General features: G+C 46.6%; 2 protein-coding genes across 5 annotated transcripts in view; one reads left to right on the plus strand and one right to left on the minus strand.

The window, feature by feature from the left end:
- NANS (N-acetylneuraminate synthase) lies at positions 1 to 25,456 on the plus strand. The gene is made up of 6 exons (XM_002820022.6): positions 1 to 268; positions 4,101 to 4,316; positions 19,281 to 19,380; positions 20,557 to 20,711; positions 23,194 to 23,460; positions 25,225 to 25,456. The coding sequence occupies exons 1-6, from the start codon at positions 137 to 139 to the stop codon at positions 25,432 to 25,434; spliced, it is 1,080 nt and encodes a 359-aa protein (XP_002820068.3). The 5' UTR covers positions 1 to 136; the 3' UTR covers positions 25,435 to 25,456.
- The window catches only part of TRIM14 (tripartite motif containing 14), a 58,020-nt gene continuing 36,519 nt past the window's right edge, over positions 4,313 to 25,813 (minus strand). Inside the window, exon 7 of one of the 4 annotated variants that reach the window (XM_054520346.2) lies at positions 4,313 to 4,472. The gene's annotated coding sequence lies outside the window, so the exon portion shown is untranslated. Of the gene's footprint in view, positions 4,473 to 12,053; positions 12,190 to 20,281; positions 20,751 to 23,459; positions 23,640 to 25,813 lie in introns of those variants that run through there. The other 3 variants (XM_054520347.2, XM_054520345.2, XM_054520348.2) reach the window with 3 other exon arrangements.

Below are 25,813 nucleotides of genomic sequence, written 5' to 3' on the forward strand. Positions count from 1 at the left end.
GGCTGCGCGGCGGCCGCGGGCTGACGTGGCGGGGCCGGCGTGTGGGTCTCGCAGAGCTGCTCACAGAATAGAGTAGAGGCGGCGGCGGCGGCCGGACCCAGACTGGCAGTGAGGCGCCGGACCCCGAGCCGCTGCAATGCCGCTGGAGCTGGAGCTGTGTCCCGGGCGCTGGGTGGGCGGGCAACACCCGTGCTTCATCATTGCCGAGATCGGCCAGAACCACCAGGGCGACCTGGACGTGGCCAAGCGCATGATCCGCATGGCCAAGGTGAGGCGGGAGCTCCCGGGACCCGGGATTCGGGCGCCGGGCGGGGCGGGGCGGGGCGGGGCCGCCGGGAGCCAGGGCCACACGGGCTCCGCGGCTCGGTACCCTGGTCCGGCCTCCTCCCGCCCGCCAGTTCCGTTTTCGGAATCCTTCGGATCCCTCTTCCTCACCCCGTCCGCCACCCTCCTGATCTTTCTGCATTACAGCAGCTGCCTCCTAACCCGACCTCTTTCCTCCCCGTTCTGGTGCCAGAATAATCTTTCTAAAAGTCAGACTTGATCAGACCATCCCCCCTGCCTGGCACCTTCTGTGGCTCCCTCCTGCCCGCGGGTAGAGTCGAAACCCTTTAATATAGCCTTCAAGATTTTAATGACTGGGCCCCTTCCAGCCCGTCATAATTCTTCTCTGACATTCTTCAGCGGCACAGAGTTACTTTCAGGAATGACAGTCCTGGAAGTTGCTGTGGTCTCTCTCACCCGCCATTCCCTGTATGTGAAATGTGAAGTGGTTAAAAGCCGGGCCTTTGAGTTCAAATCTCAGTTCCACCACTACTAGCTGTGTGAACATGGGCTGCTTACTTAGCCTCCGTGAACCCTTTTCCCCATTTGAAAACGGGGCTTGATAATAACAGTTCTTTCCACATGGAGTTGTTATGGGGATCAAATGAGATTCTCAGATAGAGCTCTGAGCCCAACACTTGGCACATAGGAGTCGGTAAATGCGTGCTCCCTCTTCTGTTGGAACTGCCATATTCTTCATTACGACCCCAGCCCCCAGCATAAGGCCTGGCCTGCACTATGATTCCTTGGTTTAGAGATAGCTCACCCCATCTTTCCTTTCCCTTCATCAATGCTGCTCAACTGATTTTGTATCGTTTGTGATAGTTTTTTTAAATGTTTATTTATTTATTTGTCTATCTTAGAGACAGGGTCTTGCTCTGTCACCCAGGCTGGAGCTTTTTCTTTTTTTTTTTTTGAGACAGGGTCTCTCTGTATCACCCAGGCTGGAGTGCAGTGGCATGATCCCGGCTCACTGCAACCTCTGCCTCCCGGGGTTAGGTGATTGTCCCACCTCAGCCTCTCGAGTAGCTGGGACCCACAGGCGTGAACCACCATGCTGGGCTAATTTTTTTGTAGAGATGGGGTTTGGCCATGTTACCCAGGCTGGTCTCGAACTCAGCTCAAGCGATCTGCCCACCTTGACCTCTGAAAGTGCTGGGATTACAGGTGTGAGCCACCACCCTCGGCCCTTACTGTTCCTTTGGGACTGATTTTATGGAAACCGAACCACTGAATCATAAAAATACGTTACAAAACTAACATTGCTAACATTTTTTGAGTGCTTACTCTACCAGATACTAAGCTAAATGCTGTACATGCACCATCTCATTTAATTTTTACAACAAACCAATGCCATGATGCTGCTGATTTCATTTTAAAGGCTAAGAGAAAATAAGTGACTTAGGCAAGGTCACATAGCTAGTATAATAAATACAGTAAGGGGTTTTTTCAGTTTTTGCTCCTAAGCCACAGGACTCCAGCCTTTCTTCTGCAACATTGTTTCCTAGAGGGAAATTCCCACTCTTAATTTGAAGGAGCAGCCTGTTTCTCCTCTTGGAATGCTGAAGTTGTAAAAATATCTGGAGATACTGAAGCCATAGAAACAAAGCTGTACTGACCAGGTGCAGTGGCTGATTCCTGTAATCCCATCACTTTGGGAGGCTGAGGAAGGCAGATTGCTTGAGCTCAGGAATTCGAGACCAGCCTGAGCCACATAGCGAGACCCTGTCTCTAATTCCATTGAGCCGGAATCTAGGTGGCTGCAGCCTTTAGGAAAGGGATCTGGCCAGCTCTGCTAGAGACACTGTGCAACTTCAGTCAGGTCAGTCTGGGCCTTGGGATCTTCATCTAGACAATGAGAGCTCTGTTGCCCAAGGTCACTTTCAGTTCTAATGTTCTTTGAACTTTCCAGCATCAAGTCCTGACCCTACCATCTTATGATTTGTCCAAGAGCAGGAGTAGTGATCTCAGCACTGACATTTCTGGACCCAAGAAGTATTTTTTTTTTTTTTTTTTTGAGACGGAGTCTCGCTCTGTCGCCCAGGCTGGAGTGCAGTGGTGTGATCTCGGCTCACTGCAAGCTCTGCCTCCTGGGTTCACGCTATTCTCCTGTCTCAGCCTCCAGAGTAGCTGGGACCACAGGTGCCCGTCACCACTCCCAGCTAATTTTTTGTATTTTTAGTAGAGACGGGGTTTCACCATGTTAGCCAGGATGGTCTCGATCTCCTGACCTCGTGATCTGCCCACCTCAGCCTCCCAAAGTGCTGGGATTACAGGCGTGAGCCACCGTGCCCGGCAGCCAAGAAGTTTTTAATAGCATGAATACCTCTGTGTCTACAGAAATGGCTGTGAGATGGGATTTTAGTGGGTTTTAATTACTCTTTTTCTTGAGTAGGTTGTTTTTGTTTGAGTCAGGGTCTCACTCTGTTGCTCAGGCTGGAGTGCAGTGGCACCATCATAGCTCATTGCCACCTCAACCTCTGGGGATCAAGCGATCCTCCCGCCTCAGCCTCCTGAGTAGCTGGGACTACAGGCGTATGCCACCATGCCTGGTTAATTTTTATATTTTTTGTAGAGACAGGGTCTTACTTACTATGTTGCCGAGGCTGGTCTTGAACTCCTGGGTTCAAGCAATCCTCCCACCTTGGCCTCTCATAAAGTGTTTGGATTACAGGCATGGGCCACTGTGCCTGACCTCTTGAGTGTGTGTTTTTTTTTTTTTATATAGCTTTTACAGTCAAACAATCCAGCTTTTATATTATTGCCTCTGCTCAGTAGAAGTCATCAAAAAAGGCTGGGGCATTTTTGTTTTGTTTGTCTGCTTTTTAACACGTAACCTGTTAAAGAAAATGTCATGGAGAAAAGTGCCAGTGCAAAGCAGCTAAAAGCAGAGTTGCTATTGTTGAAATCAGAGAAAGAGGCACAGGGCACTGTCCCTGGATTTTCCTGTCCCTGAGAGGGCCTCATTAGGACAGTTTACACATCCTGGAGGTAGCCCAAACTGATTTTATATCGATGGAGAAACTGAGTCCAGAGCTGGGAAGTGACTTATCTAAGAGTTAGGGTCAAAGTTAAACCAGAATTTTTCTTTACTAAATTCTGGTCCAGTGCTGATTTTACTATTCTTTGTTCAGTTATATAACTTAAAATCTTCCTTAACTCTTTGATCCAATATTTTTAATATTTACAATGCAAAACAAAGGAAAAAAGTCCCATTTTTTTTTTTTTCTTTTGGCATGCTAAGAGAAAAAAATAGGGGGAGGTCTCCCATCTCCAAACAACCTTTTCTTCCCTTCAGACCTTCTTGCCTTTTCTGTTCCGCTTCCTTGGAGGTCCTTAAGGTCTCTGTCAGCCTATGTTGTTTTTAAAGATGGTGATGTCGGCTGGGCGCGGTGGCTCATGCCTGTAATCCCAGCACTTTGGGAGGCCAAGGTGGGTGGATCACCTGAGGTCAGGAGTTCAAGACCAGCCTGGCCAGTGCGGCGAAACCCTGTCTCTATTAAAAATAACAAAAATTAGCTGGGTGTCGTGGTGGGCGCCTGTAATCCCAGCTACTTGGGAGGCTGAGGCAGGAGAATGGCTTGAACCCGGGAGGCACTGGTTGTAGTGAGCCGAGATCACGCCTTCTGCACTCCAGCCTGGGTGAAAGAGCGAAACTCTGTCTCTAAATAAATAAATAAATAAAGATGGTGATGTCATAGTGGTTGCTCCAGAATTTTTTCGTTTTTTTGAGAATCTACGACAGTCACTGAAAGGTGTCCTAATGTGTGTTGTAGGAGTGTGGGGCTGATTGTGCCAAGTTCCAGAAGAGTGAGCTAGAATTCAAGTTTAATCGGAAAGCCTTGGAGAGGCCATACACCTCGAAGCATTCCTGGGGGAAGACGTACGGGGAGCACAAACGACATCTGGAGTTCAGCCATGACCAGTACAGGGAGCTGCAGAGGTACGCCGAGGAGGCTGGGATCTTCTTCACTGCCTCCGGCATGGATGAGGTGAGTCCTCTGCTGCTCTGTCATTTGTCACTTTAGCAGACCAAGGGGCAGCAGGCAGCCTGGTGACTTCCGGCTTAGGGCCAGCTCCAGCCCTTGCTCATCTTTTCTGTTTCCAACTACTGGAGAGGCTAGCAGGTGCCAAAGCCCAGTGAGAATCTGTGGGAAGGATGCCATTGTTTTAAAAACAGGCTGTCTCTGGCCGGGCTCAGTGGCTCACACCTGTAATCCCGGCACTTTGGGGGACCAAGGGGGATGGATCACCTGAGGTCAGGAGTTCGAGACCAGTGTGGCCAACATGATGAAACCCCATCTCTACTAAAAATACAAAAATTAGCTGAGCATGGTGGTGCGTGCCTGTAATCCCAGTTACTCGGGAGGCTGAGGCAGGAGAATCACTTGAACCTGGGAGGTGGAGGTTGCAGTGAGCAGAGATCATGCCACTGTGCTCCAGCCTGGGCAACAGAGCAAGACTCCATCTCAAATTAAAAAAAAAAAAAAAAAAAAAAGGGCCAGGCGCAGTGTCTCATACCTGTAATCCCAGCACTTTGGGAGGCCGAGGCGGGCAGGGCATGAGGTCAAGAGATCGAGACCATCCTGGCCAACATGGTGAAACACTGTCTCTACTAAAATACAAAAAATTAGCTGGGCGTGGTGGCGTGCATCTGTAGTCCCAGCTACTTGGGTGGCTGAGGCAGGAGAATCGCTTGAACCTGGGAAGTGGAGGTTGCAGTAAGCTGAGATCACGCCACTGCACTCCAGCCTGGTGATAGAGCAAGATTCTGTCTCAAAAAAAAAAAAAAATAATAGTAATAACAATAACAAGTTGTCTTTGGAAGTAGGGGTCAGCCACACTGGAATCCCAGAGCCCCTCCAAGCTATAGGGACACGCCACCTGGGCCAGGTTTCTCCCAGTAGAAAATGGTCTGGGAACCAGGGGCTGGGTGTGGTGGCTCACACCTGTAATCCCAGAGCTTTGGGAGGCTGAGCTGGAAGGACTGCTTGAGGCCAGGAGCTCAAGACCAGCATGGGCAACATAGGGAGACCCTATCTCTACAAAGAAAACAAAAATTAGCCAGGCGTGGTGGTGTACTCCTGTAGTCTGGGAGGCTGAGGATTGCTTGATCCCATGTATTTGAGACTGCAGTGAGCCATGATTGGACCATGGCACTCCAGCCTGGGTGATAGAGTAAGACCCTGTCTCTTAAAAAAAAAAAAAAAATAGAGCAAGGAAACCACAATTCTGGAGTCCGCCCCTTGCTGACTAGCCTTGACTGACTTGAGTGGGGGGACACTGGCACTGTCCAGAAGGGAATGGCTCACAGGATGGTCACCGGTGGTTTTTGGCTTGGCCATGCACATCCTGGAAGAGTGCAGCTGGTGCCAGGTCTCAGGTCCCATCTGCTCTGTGACCTGCCTCCTTAAAATTCCTTCGTGTGTTCTTTTGAATGTAAAAAAATTTTAGTTGTAAAAATAACATTACAAAAAGTTTAGAAAACAAGAAAAAGGGGAAAAAACTGACCCATAATCCCTCTATAGCAATTCTTTTTACATATTTCCTCCTGAAGTCTTTTTACATGCTTGTTTTATTGCCTGCTGGTACTATTTAATGAACATTGAGTTCTGTGCCTGCTTGTTTAACATTACAGCATGAACTTTTACCCCACCTTATGCTTAAAGATTTTGATAGCAACGTAATACTTCTTTTGGTGCATGTACTATACTGTACCTAACCATTCCTCTACTTTTGGACATGGAAGTTATTTCAGGTTTTTTTTTTTTTTTTTTTTTTTTTTTTTTTTTTTGAGACAGAGTCTCAAAAAAACTGGGGGAAGAGTATATAGGATTTCTCTGTGTTCTTTCTTATAGCTGCACATGAATCTACCATTATCTCAAAATTCAAAGTTTAAAATTAAAAAAAGATTCCCCAATTTTATTTTATTTTATTTTTATTTTTTTGAGATGGAGTCTCACTCTGTCACCCAGGCTGGAGTGCAGTGGCGTGATCTCGGCTTGCTGCAACCTCCGCCTCCCAGGTTGAAGCGATTCTCCTGTCTCAGTCTCCGAGTATGCGTGCACCACCAGGCCTGACTGATTTTTTTTCATATTTTTAGTGGAGACGGGGCTGTTAGCCAGGCTGATCTCAAACTCCTGACCTCAGGCAATCCGCCCGCCCCAGCCTCCCAAAGGTCTGGGATTACAGGTGTGAGCCTCCAGCCCAGTTTTATTTTTTGTTGTTGTTTGCTTGTTTTGAGACAGGGTCTCACTGTCTCCCAGGCTGGAGTGGAGTGGCGTGATCTTAGCTCACTGCAACCTCTGCCTCCCAGGTTCAAGTGATTCTCATGGCTCAGCCTCCCGAGTAGCTGGGATTACAGGCACCTGCCACCAGGCCCAGCTAAATTTTGTATTTTTAGTAGAGATAGGATTTCACCATGTTGGCCAGGATGGTCTCGAACTTTTGATCTCAGGTTATCCACCCGCCTCAGCCTCCCAAAGTGCTGGGATTACAGGTGTGAGCCACCGTGCCTGGCCTAGTTTTGTCTTTTGAGATGGGATCTTGTTCTGTCACCCACGCTGGAGTGCAACGATGCAGTCATGGCTTACTGCGGTCTCAAACTCCTGGCCTCAAGTGATCCTCCTGTCTCAGCCTGCTGAGTAGCTGGGACTACAGGCATGTGCCACCACACTTGGCTAATTAAAAAAAAAAATTGTAGAGACGGGTTCTCACTGTGTTGCCCAGATTGATCTCGAACTCCTGGCCTCAAGTGATCCTCCCATCTAGGCCTCCCAAAGTGCTGGGATTACAGGTTTGAGCCACTGCACCCAGCCTGTTTTTTTTGTGCTAATAAGTAGTGCTGAGATAGACATCTTTTCTCTGTTTGGGGTTGTTTCCTTAAGATGGCTTCTTAGAAACAGATTTTTAGGTAAAACCTTAGAATATTTTTATGGGTCTTGAAACACTTTTTCTTTTCGTCAACCAGGTTATCTGAAGCAGACTTCTGACTCTGTGCCATTTTTCCAGTTCTAAAACATGTGTGTTGATTGAGTTGAAAGAAGCACACATGCAGCTCAGGCCAGGGGTAATGGGTGGTTTAAAAAAGGAGGAAGGTGGAGAACCTAGGCCTCTGGAGAACTTGGCAGTTTCAGGCTTCACTTCTGTAGACCAAATTCATTCCTTAATTCACAGCATTCATACGCATGACATTCTTCAAATGCAGTTGTGCACTTAACAATCCTAATTCCCTAATTTTTTTTTTTTTAAGACGGAGTCTCGGTCTGTTGCTCAAGCTGGAGTGCAATGGCACGATCTTGGCTCACTGCAGCCTCCACCTCCCGGGTTCAAGTGATTCACCTGCCTCAGCCTCCTGAGTAGCTGGGATTACAGGCGCCTGCCACCACACCCGGCTAGTTTTTGTATATTTTTAGTAGAGAAGGGGTTTCACCATGTTGGCCAGGCTGGTCTTGAACTCCTGATCTTCAGTGATCCGCCTGCCTCAGCCTCCCAAAGTTCTGGGATTACAGGCATAAGCCACCGCACCCGCCCTAATTCCCTACTTTTGAAGTACACATTATAGTTTATGAAGCATCTTCACATACAGTAATATATTTTATCCCTACAGTGCCCCATTTTACAGATGAAGAAATGGAGGACCAGAGGGGCCAGAAGTTTGTTCAGTTAGGAAATGGGTCTTAAAGGTAGCAGATCTGATGCCTAGAGCAGTATGCTTTCCACAGTCCCTCAGCTGCTGCTGCCTGGCTGGCAGCCCAGGCTTCCCAGAGCATAGACTCCCACTGTGAATGCCTGAAAGCTCAGCAGAGTCTCTGCATGCACCACGCTCGGTACCAGTTCAAGACTGAAGTTGGCTGGAGAGTCTCTGGGCCCAAGAGCTGCCTTGGGAGTGGGGACAGATTTTTTTTTTAAAACCTACATAAAAAGGTTACTTAGATATATTGCTGATCTTCAGTTAATTACTGCCCTGCAACCTGGGGCAGGGGTCTCACTCTGCATCCAGTTTCAAATCTGAGACCTGGGTTTGCTCAAATTCAGTTTGAACTGGTGACATAGCAGCCTCCATTCAGAAAGGAATAGGTCTTGTAAGTATCAACAACAGAACCAAAGTGTTGAATCCATAGTAAGGAGAAATGTTATGTGTGCATTTCATTGCAGTGACAATTAAAAACAATAATAACCAATCAGAGTAATGAGAAGTATATGAAGGTGGTTTCCAAAGTGTGGTTCAGGAACCCCTGGGGGATTCATGAGCCCTTTCAGGAGGTCCACAAAGGCAAAGCTATTTCCATAATGATACTCAAATGTTATTTGTCCTTTCCATCGTCATTCTCACAAGTATATAGTGGAGTTTTCCAGAGGCTAGGTGATGTGTGATGGCATCATTCCTCTGGCAGCGGCTCACCTAATGGAAGGTGTGTTGTGTGTTCTTTTTTTTAAAGAACAGTTTTATTGACACACCATCCAATTCACCCGATTGAGGATACAATTCAGTGGTGTTTAGTAATATTTACAGAGTTGTGCAACCATTAACACAATTACTGTTAGAACATTTTTTTATCACCCCCAAAAGAAAAGCTACCCATTAGCAACATTCCTTAATTGTCCCAATTCTCCCAGGCCTAGGGAACCACTTATCGATTTTTTTTTTTTTTTTTGAGACAGAGTCTCGCTTTGTTGCCCAGGCTGGAGTGCAGTGGTAGGATCTTGGCTCACCACAACCTCCACCTCTCGGGTTCAAGCAATTCTCCTGCCTCAGCTTCCCGAGTAGCTGGGATTGCAGGCATGCACCACCCTGCCCAGCTAATTTTTGTATTTTTAGTAGAGACAGAGTTTCATCATGTTGACCAGGCTGATCTTGAACTCCTGACCTTAGGTGATCCACTTGCCTCGGCCTCCCAAAGTGCTGGGATTATAGGTGTGAGCCACTGCGTCCAGCCTCAAATTTCTGTCTCTATAAATTTGCCTATTCTGGATATTGCATATAAATAGAATCATACAATATGTGGTCCTTCGAGCCTGACTTCTTTCATATAACACTGTGTTTTCATTTATGTTGTAACATATATCAGTACTTCGTTTCTTTTTTTGGCTAATTCATAATTCAATTTTAGGGCTATACCACATTTTATTTACCCATTTGTCAGTTGGTGGACATTTGGGTTGTTTCTAATCTTTGGCTATTATGAATAATGCTGCTATGAGCTTTTATGTACAGGTTTTATATGGATGTGTTCATTTCTCTTCGGTATTATATATATGAGTGGAATTGCTGGGTCACCTGGTAACTCTATGTTTAACTTTTTTGAGGAACTGCCAGACTGTTTGCCAAAGTGGCTGCGCCATTCCCACCAGCAGGGTTTGATGGTGCCAGTTGCTTCACATCCTCATCATTTGTTATTACCTCCTGATTCTAGCCATCCTAGTGGATGTGACATGGTATCTCATTGTGGTTGTGATTTGCATTTCTCTGATGCATCTTTTCATGTGCCTGTTGGTCATCTGCATATCTTCTTTGGAAGAATGTCTATTCAGATCCTTTGTCAGTTTTAAAAATTGGATTATTTTTCTTTATATATTCTTTTGAAATTTAATTAATTATTTTTTCATGTATAGCCTTCCAATGAATTGTCTTTATATATTTTAAGTACAAGTCCTTTAGCAGATAAATGATTGTAAAAAACTTTCCTAGTCTTTGGGTTGTCTTTTTCACTTTCTTTTTTTTTTTTTTGAGATAGGGTCTTGCTCTTTCGCCCAGGCTGGAGTGCAGAGTGGTGCAATATTGGCTCACTGCAACCCTGGCCTCCTGAGCTCAAGCAATCCTCCCACCTCAGCCTCCCAAGTAGCTAGGACTATAGGCATGTGCCACCAGACTCAGCTAATTTTTGTATTTTTTGTAGAGACAAGGTCTCACTATGTAGCCCAGGCCGGTCTCAAACTCCTGAGCTCAAGCAAACAGCCCACCTTGGCCTCCCAAAGTGCTGGGATTACAGGCATGAGCCACCATGCCTCACCCTTTTTCACTTTCTTGATAGTGTACTCTGAATTACAAACATCTTTAATTTTGATGATGTCAAAATTATCTTTTTTTCTTCTGTGTTTGTCTATTTATATGTTTAAAAATTTCTCATTTATTTTTATTTTTGAGACAGGGTTACACTCTGTCACCCAGACTGGAGTGCAGTGGTGTAATCTAAGCTCACTACAACCTCCAACTCCCGGGTTCAAGCGATTCTTATGCCTCAGCCTCCCAAGTAGCTGGGATTCGCACACCACCATGCCCTGCTAATTTTTTTTTTTTTTTTTTTTTGTATCTCTTGGTAGAGATGGAGTTTCACCTTGTTGGCCAGGCTGGTCTCGAACTCCTGACCTCAAGTGATCTGCCTTCCTCGGCCTCCCAAATGCTAGGATTACAGGTGTCAGCCATCTCACCCAGCCATTTTTTAGCTTTTTTTTTCTTTATTTCTGAGTTTTAAACCACAATGTGATATCACTGCACAGCTGTCAGTATCGTTAAAGTAAAAAGTGGTTGGCTGGATGCAGTGGCTCACTCCTGAAATCCCAGTACTTTGGGAAGCTGTAGTAGGAGGGTCGCTTGAGGCCAGGAGTTCAAGACCAGCCTGGGCAACAATAGCAAGACCCTATGTATTTAAAAAAAAAAAAAAAAAAAAAAAAAAAGCCAGGCATTGTGGGGTGTGCCTGTAGCCTCAGCTGCTTGGGAGGCTGAGGCAGGAAGGCAGGAGGCTTCCTTGAACCCAGGAGCTTGAGGCTGTGGTAAGCCATGATTGCACCAGTGAACTCCAAACTCCAGCCTTGGCAAAAGAGTGAGATCCTGTCTCTAAAAAAAAAAAAAAAAGTGATAACACCACATGGTGTCAAGGGTACAAAGAAAATAGGTCATTCATATATTGCTGGTGGGAATGTAGAATGATCCAATCACTCTAGAAAACAGTATGGTAGTTTCATTCCTTCTTTTTTAAACAGCTTTATTGGGACATAATTCGTATACTGTACAATTCAACCACTTAACGTGGACTGGGAGTTTCTTATAAAGCTAGATAATGTGTTTATCATATGACCCACCAGTTGTCATTTGGTAATTTATCCCCAAAGAAATGAAAACTTAACATTCATACAAAAACCTGAATGTAAGTGTCATTACAACTTTTATTCTTAGTAGCTCAAAACTAGAAAAAGCAACATGTTCTTTAGTGGGTGAATGGTGAAACAAACTGTAGTACATGCATACCGTAGAGTACTACTCAGCAATCAAACGGAATGAACTATTTTTTCTTTTTTTTTTTTTTTTGAAATGGAGTCTCACTCTATCGCCCAGGCTGGAGTGCAGTGGTGCGATCTCGGCTCACTGCAACCTCCGCTGCCCAGGTTCAAGTGATTCTCCTTCCTCAGCCTCCTGAGTAGCAGGGATTACAGGCACATGCCATGGTGCCTGGCTAATTTTTGTATTTTTTGCAGAGATGGGGTTTCACCATCTTGGCCAGGCTAGTCTCAAACTCCTGACCTCGTGATCCACCCACATCGGCCTCCCAAAGTGCTGGGATTACAGGCGTGAGCCACCGCGCCCAGCCAGGAATGAACTATTGATGCGTGCAGCAGCCTGGATGCATCTCAAGGAAATGATGCTGAGTGAGAAAGCAGCATATGCAGAAGGGTACATACTGTACGATTCTGCTTCCATGACATTCTGGAAATAACAGAATTATGAGAATGGAGAACAGATGAGTAGTTGCCAAAGGTTAGTAAGGGGAAGGGGGATGTGGTTATAAAGGGGTGACATGAAGGATCCTTGTAGCGGTGGCATCATGGTACCTTCTGTATGGTGACTGTGGCAGTGGTCACATGAGTCTGTGCATGGGGTAAAATTGCATAGAATTAAATATAGGCACACAGAAATGAATACATGTAGAAATGGTGAAATCTGAATAAGATTGGTTGACTTTGTCAATATCATTCACCCAGTTGTAATATTGTACTATAGTTTTACAAGACATTACTATTGGGAGAAACTGGGGGAAAAGTATATAGTATCTCTCTGTGTTCTTTCTTACAGTTGCACGTGAATCTACCATTATCTCAAAATTCAAAGTTTAAAATTAAGAAAAGATTCCTCTTTTATTTTATATTTTATTTTTTGAGACGGAGTCTCGCTGTCACCCAGGCTGGAGTGCAGTGGCACGATTGTGGCTCACTGTAACTTTCGCCTCCCAGGTTCAAGCAATTCTGCTTCAGCCTCCCAAGTAGCTGGGACTACAGGTGTGTGCCACCATGCCCAGCTAATTTTTGCATTTTTAGTAGAGATGGGGTTTCACCATGTTGACCAGACTGGTCTTGAACTCCTGACCTCAGGTGATCTGCCTGCCTCAGCCTCCCAAAGTGCTGGGAGTGCAAGTGTGAGCCACTATGCCCGGCTTTCATTTTAAAATTTTATTTTATTTATTTATTTCACTCTGTTGGCCAGGCCGGAGCGCAATGGCATGATCTTGGCTCCCTGTAACTTCTGCCTCCTGGGTTCAAGAGATTCTTGTGCCTCAGCCTCCTGAGTAGCTGGGATTATAGGTACCCGCCACCACACCTGACTAATTTTTGTATTTTTAGTAGAGATGGGGTTTTACCATTTGGCCAGGCTGGTCTCAAACTCCCGACCTCAGGTGATCCGCCCACCTTGTCCTCCCAAAGTGCTGGGATTACAGGCATGAGCCATCGTGCCTGGCCACAATTTTAATTTTTAATTCAGCAAATACGAATAAATAAACCCATATAAAAAAATAAAAAAGATCTGCAGACTCTTTAGTAATTTTTTTTTTTTTTTTTTTGAGACAGGGTCTCGCTCTGTTGCCCAGGCTGGAAAGTAGTGGCACAATCATAGCTCATAGCTCACCGCAGCCTTGACCACCCAGGCTCAAGCGATCCTCCCACCTCAGCCTCCTTAGTAGCTGGGACTGACTACAGGTCCATGCCACCACGACCAGCTAATTTCTAAATTTTTTTGTAGAGACAGGGTCTCCCTATGTTGCCCAGGCTGGTCTTAAACTCTGGGCCTCAAACATTCTCCCACCTCGGCCTCCCAAAGTGCTAGGATTACAGGTGTGAGCCACTGCACTTGGCCTCCTCAGTAATTTTTAAGAATTTGAAGATGAAAACATTTGGGACCCCATGCTGAATGCTGTATACACATACCCCAGCTGTGTGGTGTGTACCCTGGCTATATGATGGCACGACTATATGGTACACACCTCAGCTGTATGGTATATACCCCCAACTGTATGATGCACACCCCAGCTCTGTGGTACACACCCTGCTGTGTGGCCCATACCCGGGCTATATGGCCCAGTGGCCAAGTGAATGGACTCTAGGGTCAGATTTTAAGTTTGAATATGGCTCTGCCTGTCATTTCTGGTATATCCATGTGGAGGTTATTTAACCTTTTTCTGCCTGTTTTCTTCATTTGTAAAGCGGGCTTCCTAGCAGAACCCATCTGGGAGGGAAAGTGAAGATTAAATGTGATCGTTAATATAAAGCATAGTACACAATCAATATTCAGTGAATGTTAGTTACAATTAAGGAAAGCAACCTGGGCTAAGGGCTAGGACATCTGGGTACTTGCAGGCTGGGACATCTGGGTGCTTGTCCTGACTTTGCCCTTAACTCTCAGTGTGACCTTGGTGAGCTCCTTCCCTGCCTGGGCCACCATTTCCTTTTCTGTGTGTGACCAAGCTACCATCCAGTGGTTCTCTCTATTCTGATGTCCTGAGTCAGTGCAGAACCAGGGAAGATGTCATCAAGGTGACTTGCACCTGGAATGGGGACTTTTCTGCTTCCGTCCACGTTTCCTGGAAATGCAAGCTCTCTGAGCTCCTGGATCCGACCTAGGAGAAAGGTGCCTCCTTGCCCCTGTGAGGCTGCTGAGGTGGAGTCACTTCTTTAGGCCGTGCCCTGCAGGTGGCATCGGTTGAGAACCTGGAGCGGTTGGGTGATAGGGAGGAGTCTGGTGTTTGTAGCAGGGCTTCCTTCTTTCTTGGTTTTCCTTCCCTCTGCTCCCCAGGCAGCCCATTTGCTTGGTGTCTGGGATGTGTGTTTTAGAGTCAGGCTCTCTGAGCTCAGATCCTGGTGCTCACACTCTGTGTGGCTTGGGCTCCTCATGTAACCTTGGAGCCGCAGTGGCCCCCGTCTGTAAAAACAGGATTGTTAAGATGCCCCTGGGGCTATCTGGAGGATTCAGGGAGCTAAGCCCGTGGGGTGCCAGCACAGGGCCAGGTCTGTACTCACCCAGCGATGGCTGTTCTGTTACTCAGAACCCTTTGGAGTTTTTCTGCTTCAGCCTATTTGGGCAGGTAGGTTCCTCTGGACGAGGAATGCCATTTGTCCCCAGCTAGTCCCCTGCCTGACCTAGGGCACAGGCAGTGAGGGAAAGTGCATTTTTTTTTTTTTGAGACGGAGTCTCGCTGTGTCGTCCAAGCTGGAGTGCAGTTGCGCAATCTCTGCTCACTACAACCTCCACCTCCCGGGTTCAAGCAGTTCTCTGCCTCAGCCTCCCGAGTAGCTGGGACTACAGGTGCCCACCACCATGCCCAGCTAATTTTTGTATTTTTAGTAGAAACAGAGTTTCACCATGTTGGCCAGGGTGGTCTTGAACTCCTGACCTCATGATCCACCCACCTCAGCCTCCCAAAGTGCTGGGATTATAGGTGGGAGCCACCGTGCCCAGCAGGAAAGTGCATTAAGAGCCTTTACAAGAGTTAATTTACCTTGCCATCTGTCAAACTGTTAGAGGTAGATTGGTTCCTTGTTCTGTATTTACCTAGCAAGTGGCTCCCAGTGTTTACCTACCCTAACTTCCTTATAGAAACAGGCATTTATTGAGTGCACATTTTCTGCACACTGTACGCTGTTCTAGGGCGTTCTCTGTGTGCTGAGGAAAGGTTAACATGTGGCAGAATTTTATTAAGGCCAAGAAAACTGTCAGGGCTTCTGGTTGAAAGTTGCACGAAGGCTGTGGAACTCAGGTGAAACAGCAGAATGTTTTTAGTCTAAAAGGAAAGTTCTATTGAGAAGGCAAATGGAAGCCATGACCAAAGAGGTGACTCCTGAGGGCCATGCTCCCCTCACACACAGTGGCCATCCCAGCAAAGCCGCCCTTCCCTCCAGCACCTGCCTCGGTCCTAGGCACGGTGCCCTCTGACAGACTGCTGCCCTGAGGCCGGCCCAGCCTATTTGTGGCTACACCCTTCCCCTGACTCCCTGTTCTCCCCAGCTCATCACCATGGGCCTTTTTTTTTTTTAGACGGAGTCTTGCTCGGTTACCAAGGCTGGAGTGCAATGGCATGATCTTGGCTCACTGCAACCTCCACCTCCCAGGTTCAAGTAATTGTCCTGCCTTAGCCTCCCGAGTAGCTGGGATTACAGACACACACCACCACGCCAGGCTAATTTTTGTATTTTTAGTAGAGACGGTGTTTCACCATGTTGGCCAGGCTGGTGTCGAACTCCTGACCTCGTGATCTGCCCGCCACGGCCTCCCAAAGTGCTGGGATTACAGGCGTGAGCCACCGCACCTGGCCTGGGCTTTTTTTTTAATCCTGCAGGATCCAAAAACTGAGGGGAGAGGAAGGGACTTTAGAAAAATCTCAGCTCCACTCCTCTCTTTCCTTACCCCTGACTCAGATCAGCAGTTCCCAGAGTGTCCCACAGGACACAGTACAGAAACGGGGTTCTATGGGCACATGTTGTCCACCCTCATTCATTAATTGATTTAGAATCAATAAAGGGTTTTTTGGTTTATTTTTTGTTTTGTCACCCAGGCTGGAGTGCAGTGACACGACCTCAGCTCAGTGCAGCCTCGACCTCCTGGGTTCAAGCAATCCTCCCACTTCAGCCTCCTGAGTAGCTGGGACTGCAGGCACACACCACACACCTGGCTAATTTTTATATGTTTTGCAGAAACGGGATTTCGCCATGTTGCCTAGGCTGGTGTCAAACTCCTGGGCTAAAATGATCCTCCTGCCTTGGCCTCCCAAAGTGCTGGGATTACAAGCATGAGCTACCGTGCCTGGCCAGAATTAATAAAGTTCTGAGTCGAATAAGTTTGGGAAACACTGGGTTTGGAACTCAGCTAAGTTGATTTACTGGGACCCTCTAAGAAGGCATTAAGGCAGGGTAGTGTTTCTCCCAAATGAAGCTATCCATGGGACCCATTTCTGCATGTTGAACTCAGCTAGGAGCCCGAGGAGAGTTGTACATGCCTGAGCTCCCTTCAGACTCCCATAGACTTTGTGCTATGGGGCAGGAGGGAGAGAGGAGTGCTGAGGCTGCTGGGCTGCATGGAACCCCAGATAGAGAGGGAACCCGATAGCAGGGTGGGCAGGCTAGAGGAAGTCAAGGAGTCCCTGAAGAGAAAGGGGTCACCAGTTGCTGACCCAGCCTGTAGTAGCCCCTAGGCATAGCGATACTGTCTTAAGGCTGAAAGTTAGGATCTTCCAGATTACTCAGATTCCCTTTGCCCGATGGCTCTGAGTGGCAGTTTTCTAGATGGCCACTGGGTGGCGCTGGCTCCCCAGGAGGCGGCAAAATGAGGCACCCCTTCCCTTTCCAGCAGGAATTGGCCTTTTTCTTTACTTGAAAATTATAGAATTCCATGCAGATTTTCAGCCTCTGTAGGTAAGCTTTTGCAAAGTGTTTTTCTGCACTTGTCCCCCCTCCTTGCCCCTGATCGCTCTGCCCCTCTCTTGGGGGGGTTCCTGCATCTGTTTATGCCCTGGAGGGCCACACCACACTCCCACAAGATGAACATTATACAAAAGAAAACTCAGTGGAAGGTTCCTTCTTTAAACAGAAAGCACTCTCTTCATCTGCCAAATGAAGTGAGAAGGGTAGGAAAATTAGATTTTATTCAAAAAATATATTTAAAACTGATGTTTTTTCAGTTCTGTCTTAGGGCTAGTTAGCAGTGTTATGAGACACAAACAGGAAAGAGTGAGGTAGAAAGGTATGGAAGGTACTGGGCATGGCGGCTGAAGCTTGTAACCCCAGCGCTCTGGGAGGCCAGGGTGGGACAACTGCTTGAGGTCAGTTTGAGAACAGCCCGGGCGACATAGCAAGACCCCATCTCCACAGCAAATTAAAAAAAAAAATTAGCCACATGTGGTGGCATGTGCCTGTGGTCCCAGCTACTTGGGAGACTGAGGCAGGAGGATTGCTTGACCCCAGGAGTTTGAGACCAGTCTGGGCAACATAGCAAGACCCTGTCTCTACCACAAAAGAAAAGAAAAAGATGGAAGGGGAAAAGAGAAGAGTTAAAAATAAAGCAGAGAGGAAGAGCAGTAAGAACGGTGAAGGAAGGGAGGAAAGGAAGGAAAGGGAGGGAGGGAGGAAGGAAAGGGAGGAAGGGAAGGGAGGGGAGGGAAGGAAAGGGAGGAAGGGAAGGGAGGGAAGGGAAGGAAGGAAAGGGAGGGAGGGAGGAAGGAGAGGGAGGAAGGAAAGGGAGGAAGGGAAGGGAGAGAGGGAGCAAGGCAGGAAGGGAGGGAAGGAGAGAGGAAGGGAGGTAGGTTGGTTGGTTGGTTGGTCGGTCCTAGACCAATCAGAGTTTGCATTTCATTTCAGCAACATCCCTGGGACAGGGAAAGATTTGTGCCCATGTGATCAAGTGTGAGAAACTCACTAAGCCCTAACTTATTTCTGAGTCACCATTCAGAGATATTGATTTTTTCAACTTTTGATTTCCAACTTCAAAACAAAACAAAGGGATTCAAGAAAACTTTTGAAGGTGATGTGTATGTTTATTACTCTTGTGGTGATGGTAGCAGTAGTGTATACTTAAGTCCCAACTCACCAAATTACATTATGTGCACTAATTACACCTTACTGAAGCTGGAAGGAAATGATAATAAAAAGTTTTTGAGTTCTTATAATTTGACAGCAAACTGAGATTTTACTCTTGTAACTTGTGATCCACTGATTCCTTCAGCAAGCATTTGCTGACATTTACCAATTTCCTGAGTCTTGTTGATGAATACTAGAGAAGGATGTTGAAGAGCACTAAATAGGTAACCTCAAGCAGTGACGTTATATCTGAATAAAGTGACTGAGGTTCACTTTTAAGTAGGCAGCGTGCTTTGAGGCCTGAAAGGGCTCGGGTTGAATGGGCCCTGCCAGCCATGGATCCTTGTGTAGAGGCTGGGCAAAAAAATGCTCCATTTTACCCCTTTCGCCAAGAATTTAAATAGCCCCTTTTCCTGCTCGTTTGGCCAAGTAGAAGGGAAAGCCTTTGAGGCTATTCATGTTTTCACTGCCTGGTTTTCTGGGTCAGGATTAGGTCATGACCATTTCATGTTTGTTCATTTGGCCTTGGGCCCCTGGGGCAGGTAGGGTCTGGCCAGGGGAAAGATTCTTTTCCAGATTCTTTTTTTTTTTTTTTTTGAGATGGAGTCTCGCTCTGTGGCTCAGGCTGGAGTGCAGTGGCACGATCTCAGCTCACTGCAACCTCCGCCTCCCAGGTTCAAGTGATTCTCCTGCCTCAGCCTTCTGAGTAGCTGGGATCACAGGTGTCTGCCACCACACCCGGCTAATTTTTGTATTTTTAGTAGAGACGGGGTTTCACCATGTTGGTCAGGTAGTCTCAAACTCCTGACCTCAGGTGATCCGCCCGCCTCGGCCTCCCAAAGTACAGGCATGAGCCACCGCGCCCAGTCCTTTTCCAGATTCTTGTAGCCAGCAAAGACCAGCACCAAACGTTTGCTGGGCTAATGGATGGGTGGATGCAAATGAATGTTTGCATTTGAATGAAATGACTGAGAACAAATCTTTGCCTGCTTTCAAGTTGTTGAGTGTCCCTCTACTGCATCAGAGGAGGGGTTTTTCTATTTGTATGTTATTCCTCGCCTGTCATGACAACAGTGTTTTTGAACAATGGTGAAAAGGAGCTCCCTCTTTGATTTTTGTAGATGGCAGTTGAATTCCTGCATGAACTGAATGTTCCATTTTTCAAAGTTGGATCTGGAGACACTAATAATTTTCCTTATCTGGAAAAGACAGCCAAAAAAGGTAAGTGTCTAATTTTTGACTTAAAATTGAAGGGAGTCCAAACCTTCATATTTTTACTCCCCTCATGGTGGGCCACTTGCAGGCAGATTTCATGAAGACAAATTTTAGCCTCTTTTCATTTTTTAAAATAGAGACAGGGTCTCGCTGTGTTGGCCAGGTTGGTCTTGAACTCCTGGCCTAAAGCAGTCCTCCCATCTCGACCTCCCAAAGTGCTAGGATTACAGGCATGAGCCACTGTGCCCTGCCAGAAACCTCTTTTCAATCAGCCTGTACTTCCATTTTTTGTAAGCTAAGTTGAAAGAAAGTGAATTAAGGATATGACAGTTTTTATAAGACATTTAGAAATTCTTTTTAAGAATTTTTTTTTTTTTAAATAGAGACAAGGTCTGTCTGTGTTGCCCAGGTTGGTCTTGAACTCCTGGATTCAAGTGATCCTCCTACTTCGGCCTCCCAAAGTGTTGGGATTACAGGTGTGAGCCACTGCACCTGTCCTAGAAAATTTTTTAACTAAAATTTATAAGAAATTAAGGCTACGGCAGTATATATAAAACCTTGCTGGGTATGGTGGTGCATTACTGTGGCCCCAGCTACTCGGGAGGCCAAGGTAGGAGGACTGCTTGAGTTTGAGACCACAGTGGGCCATGATCATGTAAAGTGGTTTTACAACATGAACAATTTCATTTGATCCTCATAACACCCCTAGGACTGAAACAGGTCATGATTATGATGCTTGATACTTATTTCACAGGGGAGGCCTCTGAGACTCAGAGACGGACAGTACTCTGCCCAGGCACAGCTAGAAGTGGCAGCTCCGCACCTCACATTCACTCACACTCTTGAATCAGCACTCATTCTACTGTACTGCCATGGTATACAACCTATTAATCAGATGAGATACTCATTTTCCTCTTGGCAGTGTGAAATTCCTCTGCCTCTTTAATTCAGTTCCTTTTGCTCAAGAACACTGTCGGGGGGCAGAGGGGAGCCCACCTTTCCTGTGGCTGAGGGCAGGAACCCAACAAGCTCCTCTCTGTTCCCCCACAGGGGCTGGCACAGTGTTTTAAGAGATGTCTGTGGAGTTCAGGTGAATGATGAGACCAGCAGTTGGGATGTGTTGGGGAAGAGTCAGAACCTCTAAAGAGAAAGTGCTGATGGTGTTGGTGCTGGATTACTCAGGTCGCCCAATGGTGATCTCCAGCGGGATGCAGTCGATGGACACCATGAAGCAAGTTTATCAGATCGTGAAGCCCCTCAACCCCAACTTCTGCTTCTTGCAGTGTACCAGCGCGTACCCGCTCCAGCCTGAGGACGTCAACTTGCGGGTCATCTCGGTGAGCAGGAGGGAGGGGGTTCCCTTCTTGGGCCATTTACTATGGGGAAGACGTAGTCTTTTTTATAACCAAAATTCTAACAAACTATGGCATACTTTATAATTTGAACATCCTTTGACAGTCTTGCTGTTACCAAATCAAATTCGAGCTAAGCAGTTGAGGAAGCACATACATTCTAAAGAGGGTGACTGTAAATGAAATTTTCTTGGCCAGGCGCGGTGGGTCATGCCTGTAATCCCAGCACTTTGGGAGGTCGAGGTGGGCAGATCACCTGAGGTCAGGAGTTCGAGACTAGCCTGGCCAACATGGTGAAACCCCTTCTTACTAAAAATATAAAAATTAGTCAGGCATGGTGGCGCGTGCCTGTGGTCCCAGCTACTCAGGAGGCTGAGGCAGGAGAATCTCTTGAATTCAGGAGGCAGAGGTTGCAGTGAGCCGAGATTGCACCACTGCACTCCAGCCTGGGTGACAGAGTGAGACTCTCAGGGGGAAAAAAAAAAAAAAAAAAATCTGTCAACAGACATTTGGGATGATTTTACCTTTTGGCTATTGTGAATGATGCTGCTATGAACACTAGTGTACAGATAAATATTCATCTTTTTTCATACTGAGTTATAGGAGGCCTTCTTGAAACTTCCTGGCTTTTCCTGGCTTTTTCTGCTTTGTTATTTGCTGACTCTCTTTATTTTCTAATGCTGAGCATCCCTGAGGCTCAAACTAGTTATAGTGACAGCCTTGAGGGAAATTACTCTCTCCTAGGATTTTCCCTACTCAGTCATTTCACAGATGGCGAAATCCAGTCCCAAGTCAGGAAGCCTGAAATCCCACAGCAGCTTGGTGGCAAAGCTGGAACTAGAACCTGGGCATGTCTCCCTAGGCCTTTGTCTCTTACTGTCTTACGCCATCTCTCTCAGTTTCTCCTGTAGCACTGGAAATTTAACTTCATTCGAAAATATGTATGTAATTATCATTAAAACTATTATAGTAACATTAATGGAATTCTATCTGTCTATCCACACATACTAGAATCCTGATATTGCAGTTGTTTTCCTTTTATATTTTCCTTTCAGTATAGTATTTGACATTGTTTTTCCCATAATATAAGCTTTCTTACATGTTGTTATACAGCCATTAACTTTTAAAAAGTTAGCCTTTTTGAAAACTGACATTGCCCTCTTTTTACCTAAACTTTCTGTCCCTCCCAATCCTGTTTTTGCTTCACTTATAGCTTATCTAAATCACGTTATTTTTAAAATTTAAAAATGATTTCTGTGAAATATGTAATGTCAAAAGTAAACATCCCCTGCACTCCCATCCCACAGAGATTCCGATAATTAACAGTTTAGTAGACGTGACCCCAGCTATTTTCCTTTTCAGTGTATCTCCGTCCCGACTCAAGGTGCTGTCATGTCCTCTCTCTTGACACTACACATTGCAGGAGTTATTCTGCCAGCCTATCCCATCTTGGGCCTGCAGATAGTACAGCGGTTTGAATCTTCAAACTTGTAGCAATCCGCACTCCATCACACCCTTAAGCCTGGTTTTCAAGGCCTTTGCCACCTAACCCTCCTAATCTTTTGTTAAACCCCACCTGAGGCCAGACACCGTGGCTCATGTCAGTAGTCCCAGCACTTTGGGAGGCAGAGGCAGGTGGATTGCTTGAGGCCAGGAGTTCAAGACCAGCCTGGCCAACGTGGCGAAACCCTGTCTCTACTAAAAATACAAAAATTAGCTGGGCGTGGTGGCGGGCACCTGTAGTCCCAGCTGCTCAGGAGGCTGAGGCAGGAGAATCGCTTGAACTCAGGAGGCAGAGGTTGCAGTGAGCTGAGATCATGCCACTGCACTCCAGCCTTGGCGACAGAGCAAGACCCTGTTTCAAAAAGAAATAATAAATAACAATAAAATAATAATACACCCTACCTGAGTCTTTCTACTGTAGTCAGCTTTCTGGTCACCCTCACCAACAAGACTCACCCATCTTAGAGTGTCTTTTGTTGCATTCAGTGAATTATAGATAATGGATTATTTATTTATCATTTCCACCAAAGGACTGTTTTGAGATTGGGCTGTGTATATTATTGATGATGATATTTGTGCATATAGCACACTTGCTTTCAGCAGCTCAGGCTAATTAAATGTGACAGACGGTTTTTGAATGAGGTTACACATTCATTTATAGTTCTGTTGTTACTCTTGGTGTATTGTGCAACGTGAAACATTCTTAAAATGCATTCTTTAGAATAACAGTAACCATTTTTAGAGCATTTACAATGTGCTGAGTGCTTCTCATGCATTTACAGCAACACTCAGCAAGTATTATTATCATCCCTAGGAAAGAGAGGCTTAGAGAGCCTCAGTATCTTGCCCCTGGCTGCACAGCTAGTGAGTGGCTAAACCGGGGCTCAACCAGATATGCTTCACCTGGAGAATATGCATAAAGCAGCATGATATTTAACGTTATTTTTCTTTTTCCATTTTAAAGGAATATCAGAAGCTCTTTCCTGACATTCCCATAGGGTATTCTGGGCATGAAACAGGCATAGCGATATCTGTGGCCGCAGTGGCTCTGGGGGCCAAGGTGTTGGAACGTCACATAACTTTGGACAAGACCTGGAAGGGGAGTGACCACTCGGCCTCGCTGGAGCCTGGAGAACTGGCCGAGCTGGTGCGGTCAGTGCGTCTTGTGGAGCGTGCCCTGGGCTCCCCAACCAAGCAGCTGCTGCCCTGTGAGATGGCCTGCAATGAGAAGGTGCGTCCTGCCGGACTCCACTCGGCTCTGCTGCCGTGTGCGGAAACAGGATGGGCTGGCCCGAGAGGGATGGTCAGGACCAGCCCTCCCTGAGCCAGGCTCATGAAATGACGAAGGAATGTGCTCCCACCCCTGTCAGCTTCTTCAGGCTTCTCTTCAGTAATGCATGGCACTCTGGCCTGTAGCAGCAACAGGAGAAACATGTTATCTAAAGGAAACTTTAGCAGTTTCTCTGGCCACCTAGGGTCACATTAGAGTCTTCCACTAATTCTCTGAAGCCTATGGCCCCAGTACTCCTAGACTCCAGAATATGTAACAGGAGTGAGGCCCTGGAATAAGTCAAGTCTGGGCTCCCTTGGAGCAGGTAAGCCCTGAGAAACATTTAGGCAAGGTGTTCCCTGAGGTACCAGAAGAGCCTGTGGCATTTCCTAAGCCAGGGTGGCACTGGTGGGAAGGGCAGTGAGTCGTTGCAGAGGTGGGTGGGTGATGATGCAGCTATTCCTTGTGCAACACTGACCTTCAGACAGAGGAACTGGTAGGCCTAGAAGCACTGCCTGGCATGCTATCAGGGCTTCCTGGAAGCCGTGGCCTGGACCTTCTTGCCTTCTGAGTCATAGAGCCAGGCAGGCATCCTGGGGCTGCCAGGCACGCGCACACACACCTAACCTGTAGGCTGTCGGGGTCAAGGCAAAGACCAAACACCAGGCATGCCTGGGACTGTTGTCATCTTTTATTCTAGTGGGGCCTACCTGCTTCCCCAAATCAAAGATGCGTCTATACCAGGAAATTAAAACAAAGTAAAAAATAGTTTCTTTATAGAGGAAACAGGAGAGAATTAGACCAGAAACCAGAGTAAGATTTATAACAGCTGAGCACTTAATTTGGCTCTCTGAGCAGACAGTGAAACATAACAGGATGCATGATTATCACTGGACAGACATTTTTTTCCTGGCACCACATTCCAAGCAGAATTAATTCCTTGCATTCTTACGTGGAGGATATAGAGTAATAAAACACATAATTTATTTGAAAGCATTTATGGAGAAGACAAACACTGGTCATAAGCTTCAGGTATCCTTCATTCCCTCATCTGCCTGTCCTATCTGCCCCTTCCTCGGGGGCTCCTTTTCTTGTCATCTGCATAACAGCCACATTCACCATCTTATGAGTCCTTCATATTTCTGTTTTACCAAACAAAGTGGCGGTAAGGTGTGTGTCCTGGAGAACGGTGCGTCAGGAGTTAAGAATCTCATCCCTATGTTTCATCTTGGCTGTCTGCAACCCTGGCCAAGTCACCCACCCTGTATGGACCTCGGTTTCCCCATGTTTACAATGAGATACTGAGCTGGATGGTGACCAAAGGAATCAGAGTTTGCATGTATTGAGAGCATTCTATGTTCCAGGTACATTCTGTAATATCACCAATCCTTACAGTCATCTGACAGGATAGTTTCCATTTGACAGAGAAACTAAAACATGGCCTATACCCCACAGACTGGGATTTGAACCTGGCTCCGCCTACATAGATAGCCTCAGCCCTTTCCTTTGCACTTTATTGTAAAGGCCCCTCCTCTGAGTCTCTGAATTCCATCTATACTGGTTGAATTCCTGCCATGTATGAGATATTCTGAGCAGTGTAAGGGGCAACAGAGTGCCTGCTCCCAAGGTACTGCCTGGGGAAGACTGATCAGGGACCTGGAGTGTAAAGTAGTGTGCACTAGTTACTTCTGTGAAGCTGGCACTGAATGTTCATTTTGTCCACAGCTGGGCAAGTCTGTGGTGGCCAAAGTGAAAATTCCGGAAGGCACCATTCTAACAATGGACATGCTCACCGTGAAGGTGGGTGAGCCCAAAGGCTATCCTCCTGAAGACATCTTTAATCTAGTGGGCAAGAAGGTCCTGGTCACTGTTGAAGAGGATGACACCATCATGGAAGAATTGGTAGATAATCATGGCAAAAAAATCAAGTCTTAAAAATAAAGTGCCATTCTCTGAATTCTCAGTTCCCTTTCTGGTGCTGTCGGGTGTGTTTGAGTGAGGCGAGGGCAGGAATGGTGGTCTCCAGGGACCTGGCTGTCATCCACCTCCACCTGCTCCTTACACAGCAGATGTTTCTGGGCTAGGCCCTGTGTCAGCCCACTGGAGACAGAAAAAGATCCAGTGATGCAGTCTCTGCTTCAAGTTGGCCAGCTTAGTGCACTGGCCAACAGTGCATTATAGACAGCACCAGAAGAAGGGGTGGTTCCAAACCAAGTCCATATCCTCCAGTTGCTGGGTGGCTGCAGAGAGGGGTGAGAGCTGGCTGCACAGGTCCTTTCCTTTAAGCCTTCATTCTCACTTCCTTACAGCCCTT

This window comes from Pongo abelii, chromosome 13 (genome assembly GCF_028885655.2).
Source record: "Pongo abelii isolate AG06213 chromosome 13, NHGRI_mPonAbe1-v2.0_pri, whole genome shotgun sequence".
NCBI classification, from domain to species: Eukaryota; Metazoa; Chordata; class Mammalia; order Primates; family Hominidae; genus Pongo; species Pongo abelii.